General features: G+C 40.3%; 1 protein-coding gene across 1 annotated transcript; it reads right to left on the reverse strand.

Moving 5' to 3' along the window:
* Window positions 1-3,953: 3,953 nt before the first annotated feature.
* On the reverse strand, window positions 3,954-7,198 carry TCHHL1 (trichohyalin like 1). The gene is made up of 2 exons (XM_072638505.1): window positions 7,061-7,198; window positions 3,954-6,398 (listed from the first exon to the last, which is right to left on the reverse strand). The coding sequence occupies exons 1-2, from the start codon at window positions 7,196-7,198 to the stop codon at window positions 3,954-3,956; spliced, it is 2,583 nt and encodes an 860-aa protein (XP_072494606.1).
* Window positions 7,199-7,454: the final 256 nt, after the last annotated feature.

The following is a 7,454-nucleotide window of genomic DNA, read 5'->3' on the forward strand; positions in this document are numbered from 1 at the left end:
CCTCTAAGTATTCTACCATACCACTACCCAGTTCTACTTGTCGTTGCTTGAAATAGTACCATTTCCATGCCTTTTTTTTCCTTTTTGTTCTGTAGGGTGATTATCCCTTTTTTCCTGTTTTTCCCATGACCAATTTGGAAATATGTGTATTAATGTGTAATGAATGTTGAAAACTATCTTTACATGTAATTAAAAAATAAAACATTATTTACATCAAAAAAGAAAAGAGATCATGGAAGCCAGAAGGTAGAAGTCTAGTGAGAGGCCTTTGGGAACAGCCAAGGAAAAGTCACTGAGATAGGAGGTAGAAAATGTGTCGCAGGAACAATAAGGTCAGTGTTGTGAGAGCCTAGAGTTTGTAAAGAAGAATGAAGTATAAAAAGACTGGAAAGGTGGGAAGGGCCATGTTGTAAAGGACTTTAATAGCCAAGCAGAGTTTTATATTTGATCCTAGAGAGAAGAATAAGCCCCAGGAATTTGTGGAGTTGAGCAGGAGGAGGGTAATGACATGGTCAGACCTATGCTTTAGGAAGATCACTTTGGCAGCTAAGTAGAAGGTAGATGAGTGGGGAGAGACCTGAGGCAGGAAGACTGACCAGAAGGCGATTGCAATTAGCCCAGGCATGATATGATAAAAGTCTCTATATAGTGGAAGCTTTGTGAGTGGAGAGAGAAAGATGTAAGGTATGTAAAGAATGTAGAAATAATAAGACTTGGCAACAGATTAGGTATGAGAGCAAGTGAAAAGTGTAGGCATGAGGCTGGGAGGATGGTTGTACTTTTGACAGTTGTTCTATGAGACCAATGATATCGTGAGGTGATGACTTGAATGTGAATTAGATTTAAGTGAGGCAGATTTGCACAAAGTCAGCAACCTCACTCTCTCTTCCAGAGTCATCAAAGTCCAGTGGCAAGACAAAAGTCAAGATGACTGGGGATGGCCTGGGATGCAGTGAATGGCCTTGGCATCTTTCGTGGCTGAACAAGTTCTAAGTGCTCCACAATACCCGTTTCAGCCACCTTCATGGTCCTTGGAACAAATTGTTATCCATGGTAGAGGTAGACATCTCCCTAATTTGCTGACAGGTTTGAGGCCTGTCAGTTATCCTTAACTTGGTCTAGCCTGCCTGTTGAGATGGTTTGACCAGGGTGTGGTTACTGGGCATGCTATAGCTTCTTGAAACTGCAGGTGACAGGTGGGCAACAGAGGTGGATGAACAGGCCTGGGAAAGGGCTTGGCAAGCCCGCAAGCTAGATGTGCTAGTCCTTCTGAACACCCCATACACCTCACTCCACCCTAACAACAATGGGGACTTGATCGAAGTCATGTAGTTGGAAAATTTCAGACTATCAATAGGCCCCCATCTTTTGACTCCTGATCAATCCCCCCCAAAACAACTTTTTTAAAACTAATTTTTAAAAGCAAGTTTTAAAAGAAATAATGAACCTGCACATTACTAACAAAACAATTTGATATACAAAGGACAAAGCGGGTTGCATATGAAACCATGATATTACACCAACTTTACAGAAAATCATTTTCATTAGCCTTCTTTGGATTTTGTTTAATTTATCTACTTCCATGTAAGATAATGTCTTCTTAAATGGAACACAGTCATCTGGTAAGGTCCTAACCATTACAGAGAAATTTGAGGGTGATTTTAGGATTTAGGATTTTAGGATTTCTAAGTACTAATTGCCATTATGGAGTTGGATATGAACTCAGGAACACCTGAATTCAAATTCTGCCTTTAAAACCTACTTGTTGTATGACCATAGACAGATCCCTTAGGCGCTTAGATTTTTAAGCAATTCTCTAATACCGTAAGTTAGAAAGGAGTTGGTGGAGGGAAACATGATCATGAATTTGGTGTAATCTCCTGTATATAAGAATGCCAGAATTGCTAAAGTGACTAACCAGAGATCCAGGCAACCTAACATGCCAGAATAGAACATAGCATTATGGAGAAGCTTGCTCAGCTTTTCCTAACATGCATACCTTCTTCCTTCCATTTATAGCAATGATACTACAATTCTTCCAGTCAACTAGGTTTGAAATCTTAGGGTACATTTTCTACAATATTAGATCCTGAGTTCCTTGAGTACAGACACTATTTTTGCCTTTTTTTCTATTCCTAGGGCTTTTTTGCATCTGGTACTTAGAGGTGCTTGATAAATCTTGTTGCTTTGACAAAAGGATACTTTTTCAAAATAGCTGGCATAGAAGAATATATTTGGTGGCTTTTCTGATAATATTTGAATTCATGCCAATATGAAATCATATATATGTATACATATATATGTGGGTGTGTGTATGTGTACATATTTATACACACATATCCATACATATCTTACATGGAAGTGGACAAACTAAACAAAGTCCAGAGAAAGATAACGAAAATGATTTAAAAAGTTGGTGTAATATCATAGAACTCTCTTGTGGTACCCAGTGACCACATACATATATACATATATACACAGATATGCATATCTATGTATGTGTATGTATACATATAGTGTGTATATGTATATGTGTGTGTGTGTGTGTGTGTGTATAATCCAGATCGAAGTAACAGAACAGTGCTCCTAGGACCTCTCACTGAGTCCTAACAGATAACTCAGACAGAGCTCATCATCCTTAAATGTAATCATCTATAATTCTTAGTAACCATGAATGATTGTTTCTCTCTTGGTGCTTGCAAGGTAGGAAGATGAAGGAAAAATTGACCAAAAAAAAGTAATTGATCATCAATAGACTTTATTTTCAATTGTCATGCATCACTCTGAACAAGGCCAGGACTGAAAGATCAGTAGAGTGTGGCATAGTGGAGAGTGGACTAACCTCTGAGGCAAGGAGATCAGCTTCAAGACTGATGCAGAATGACTGTTAGACCTTAGGCAAATTGATTAATCTCTCTGTGACCCAGAGAGCTGCAGCATTGGTAGAGGGAATTTCCTCACTGGAAGTTCCCAGATCTGGATAAAAAGACAACAGCAAGCAGGGGTACTGTTTTATGTATGATTACAGTAGGAGTTGGGCACACACACATGAAATTTTCTTCCATTTTGCTCACACTCTGATTTTTTGACCTAGTGTTTATGAAGTAGACCTTTAAGAGACCCTCAAAGCTAAGGGTAATGTAATTAACCAATTAGTCTGGTGATGGAGAATGATGAAATGCTTAGTTAGCGCTAATATCTGGAATACATAGCAGAGATTTAAATTTGGGAGTTACCTTAGCCATGCTACTCATTTTTCAGATGAGGAAACTGAGGTCCAGAAAGTTTAAATAACTTGCCTAAGGTCAATTAGTCACAGAACTGAGATTCAAACCTAGGTTATCTGACTCTAAAAGCAGGGCTATTTCTACTGACTTATGGAATTTTAGAATGAATTTGGAAACTCAATTAGAAGAATAACTTATCTGTGCCCATGAATGAATAGCATACTTTGGTTGCGAAATAATATTTCAGAGACTACTTCCCCATTGCCACCATTAAAAACCCTATGATTCAGTAACTTGAAAATATATGATTTGAAGAAACTTTTATCTGCTGTTAAAAGAGAAAATGAAAAAGTATATATGTGAGAGATCCTTAAAATTTTCAGTGGAGAACAATTTACAGAAAAAGGGATACCCAAATGACCAGAGTCCATTGTGGGCTACTCTATGTCATATTCTAGATTTTTAAAAAATTGACTGTATTTACCTGGTTAAATGTCTTTTTTTCTTGGTAGTAATTCCCAAGGCTAAATGCTTTGCTACTTAGTTTCATAAAAATTCAGAATGAGATGATGATGATGGTGGTGGTGGTGGTGGTGATGATGATGATGATGATGGTGATGAGGTATGTATGTATGTGTGTTTGCATGTATTTCTGTGGTGGGAGTGGGTAGTGGGTGGGCTTTTGATTGGCAAAGGTCACTATTGACTGCTTCTCCCTGATAACAATCAGCATTTTTTTGGGCTGCCATCTCTTTGTTGTTTTTGGTCTTCTTGCTGAGGCTGATCTTCCTGTGGCTGAGTTGCTAAGGCCTCTTGCTGGCTGCCATATTTTTCTTCAGGCTCAGGGTTTCCTACTGGATACCTTAGCTCTTGTCCATAGCCGCAGAGTGGATTGAGGAGGGCTGGGCACTCAGAGGTCTTAGTCTTCTGAGGTTCTCTCTCAACCCTCAAATCAGGACCATCAGTATGAGTTGTATCAGTTTGACTTAGGTGCTCTTTTGGGGCTGTGAAGTCAGGCTGTGCAGGTGTTGTCTGTAAATTTTCATGTATTGGGTTGGAATGTACCTCATCTCCTGAAGATGAACAAGGGTCTGCATCTCTGGGATTCCTTTCTATCTGCTCTGAGAGCCCTGGTAAAGAATCACTCTCTTTATTTACCACATATTGTTGTTCACTCACTTCTGCTAGGTTCTGGGGGCTCTTGTCTTCCCTTGTCACCAGATTCAGGGTATCAGGACTTGAATCCAGGGTGAGATCTTGTATTTCTGGGTCCCGACCCTCTAATGGGGATTCTTGGCTCTCAGATGCTTCCCCTTCTTCTGTTGCTTCTGGGCCATGAACCTCTGGGTCTTTCCTTTGGTCTTCTTTCTCTGATTGCTGTACTGTGGAAAGCTGCCCACCATCATCATCTGTAGGATCTGTGATCTTTGTCTTTGGGCATGTTGCTGTTAGATTTTGTTTCATGGATTCCTGAGCCTCTGACTGACTCTCAGACTCCTGAGTTGTGGCTGGTGTTTTAGCCACTGATGATTTCTTCACTGTTTCTTTGGTGAGCTTTTCTAGTTCTTCTGTGGTATTCTCATTGTGTTCTCTATCTATTGGCACCTCTGTTTCTGGGGTTCTACTTTTGTCACTTAGGACTGGGGATTCTTGAGGATTTTTGCTGTCTTCTTGGTCATGCTGTTCCTGGGAATCCACTTGTCTCTGGCAGTTCCTTTGTGTAGGCAGGTCCCTTGACTCTGAGCCACTTTCACCATCTCCTGGATTATCATATATTTCAGAGAGTGTCCCATCATTCTCATTCTTCACCTTGTGTCCATCATATTGTTCAGTTGGTTGGTCCACAGTCTGAGTGTTTCTCCCATTTTTTCCTCCATACTGGTTATCCTGTGGTTCTGATCCATGTATCCTGTCTTTTGTTTCTGGTGTTCTCTCTACCACAGAGGCACTTCTATTGTCTTCTGAGAATTCCGGTTCACTTATTTCAGAAAAGGTGCTCTCTTCCTCTGAGGTTGCTGATCCTTTGTGTTCAAGGTGGTTCTGATCATCTCCTGATTTTAATTCTGGGGTTACAGAATCTTTCCTAATGTCCACCTCTTCTTCTCGTCCCTCAAGTTGTTTTTCCTTCCTATCAGGCTCTTGTTCAGTGAGAATTTCTATTTGATTGTTTTCCTCATTTCCCTTTTGCCCAACTGTTTCTGACTTCTCGGGTTTTCTCTTCCCTTTCCTCTCATCTACAAGTACTTCTATCTCTGGGACTCTGCTGTCATCACCTTTGGCTGATATGTCTTGAATTTCACATTTTATCTTTACTAACAACTCTTGAATATCTGGAGTTCCATGATCATCTCTGTATTCTGGTAATCTCTTGGTTTCAGACAGTTTTTCCTCAGCCCTCTCTGTTGACAGATCAACTGTCTCTGATTCTCTCTCATGAACCTCTTGGGATGATGGTTCTCTTGTCTCAGTGTGTTCCCCAGCCTCCTTTATGATGGCTCCTTCCTGACTCTCAGATCTTCTCTGGGCCTTTTCTTCTGTGTGTACACTCTGAATCTCCATGTTTTGTTCCCCTTTCTGCTGTGATGGCTGATCCCTTGTGTCTTTACCACTTTGCTCTCTGGGCACTTCAGGTCCCTCACTTACAATCTTCTCCTCCTTTTGAGAACAGGCTGTCTTCACAAATTCCTTTTGTGGTCTTTTTTCTTCAGGTGGGATTTGGTCATCTCCTGTTGCCTGGACTTCAGTTTTTTCTGGGCTCTGCTTTTCTCCTTCACCTTGAGACTGACTCTTAGCGTGGATTTTTTCAACTTCTCTTCCCAGTAATCTGGGTGTCTCATCCTGAGGGTCCTCCTTGGTTAGTATGTCAGATACTTTTTCTATGGGGTTGACCAGAGATGGAGATTCAGTGCCTGTCAGCCTTTGTTCATACTGACCTAGTTCTGCTTCTTCTTGGTAGAGTTCATTGGTCTCACATACTTCTACGTCCCCAGACAATTCTTGCTCTGTATCAGATTCTGCTTTAGGTTCTGGATTTAGGAAAGATCTTATGTCCTGGTAACATATATTCAACAAGCCAAAGACCAGGAGGATAAATTCATTGAAGCTTATGGTCTCATTGCCATCTCTGTCCAGAAGATTCAAGTTGGTTCCTGTAGTAAGAGTATCAAGTGGCTATAGGGGGAAAAAGCAAGAAAGTAGTTTATTAATGTGTAGTTACATGTCCAGTCCAATTTTTAGGTGAGCACAAACACTTGGAAACAGCCAGAATTTCCCTGAGTGTTGAGAATCCTTAGGTTTCAACTGACATTTGGCATTAAATGGCAATGTAGAAAGTGCCTGGAATTTGAAACAAGAGGACCCTAGTCAAATTCTGCATCAACCACTTGCTCAGGTGACCTTGGGCCATTCAATATCTCAGGATCTTGGTTTCTTCATTTGTAAAATGATAGGATTGGACTCCCTTTCAGCTTCAAATCCATTTTCCTAAATAGGATTACAGCAAAAGAGAAACCTTTACGCTACATGTTAAGTTGAATAGATTGTTTTGGACCAAAGACAGTCAGTGGCCCCCTGAGAAAGTACTTGATTTCCTGACACAATGGACAGTCTAGGAAATTTTTAAAAACAAAAATTTACATGATCAGAAAAGTAAATACATAGGATAAAACTGACTTGACAAAAATTGTTTCAGATTCTATAAGCATAGTTAATTTAGGAGGAAGAGTAGAATGAGGGGGTAATCACTCATGCCTTTGTAAATGAGTGCCTGCCTTGGCCCAGGTCAAGAAGAAAGAATAAAATCTTTCCCTATTGTAGCTCTTCGTGGTTCTCACCTTAAGAAATTCTTCAATCTCCTCTGTAAGGAGCTGCTTTAGCTGATCCAAGCTTAGTGTCCAACAATCCCCCTCCTCTCTTGCATATTTTTGGAAAGTCTCGATGATATAAATGACGTCTTGTAGGAGCTGAGGCATCTTCACCAATTTAAGACAAACTGAGAGAGAGAGAGAGAGAGAGAGAGAGAGAGAGAGAGAGAGAGAGAGAGAGAGAGAGAAGAAACAAAAGCTATTTTTCAGATTGGATTCCTTAAGAAAGAGATATCAAAATTGCTTTTTCTCTTCCTCCACCCCTCCCCACTCAGTCTCCCACTTCTCTTTTCTACTCTGTGTGTAAACATGTACAAGCACAGTAACTGAACTCAGCATCCATTTTCTTGTATGAAACATTGGG

The sequence above is a fragment of the Notamacropus eugenii genome, chromosome 2 (assembly GCF_028372415.1).
Source record: "Notamacropus eugenii isolate mMacEug1 chromosome 2, mMacEug1.pri_v2, whole genome shotgun sequence".
Classification (NCBI taxonomy): domain Eukaryota; kingdom Metazoa; phylum Chordata; class Mammalia; order Diprotodontia; family Macropodidae; genus Notamacropus; species Notamacropus eugenii.

Coding starts and splice junctions, on each gene's coding strand:
- TCHHL1 (XM_072638505.1), bottom strand. CDS start 7,198: ATGCCTCAGCTCCTACAAGACGTCATTTATATCATCGAGACTTTCCAA. Junction 6,399..7,060: donor AGATTGAAGAATTTCTTAAG/GTGAGAACCACG, acceptor TTCCCCCTATAG/CCACTTGATACTCTTACTAC.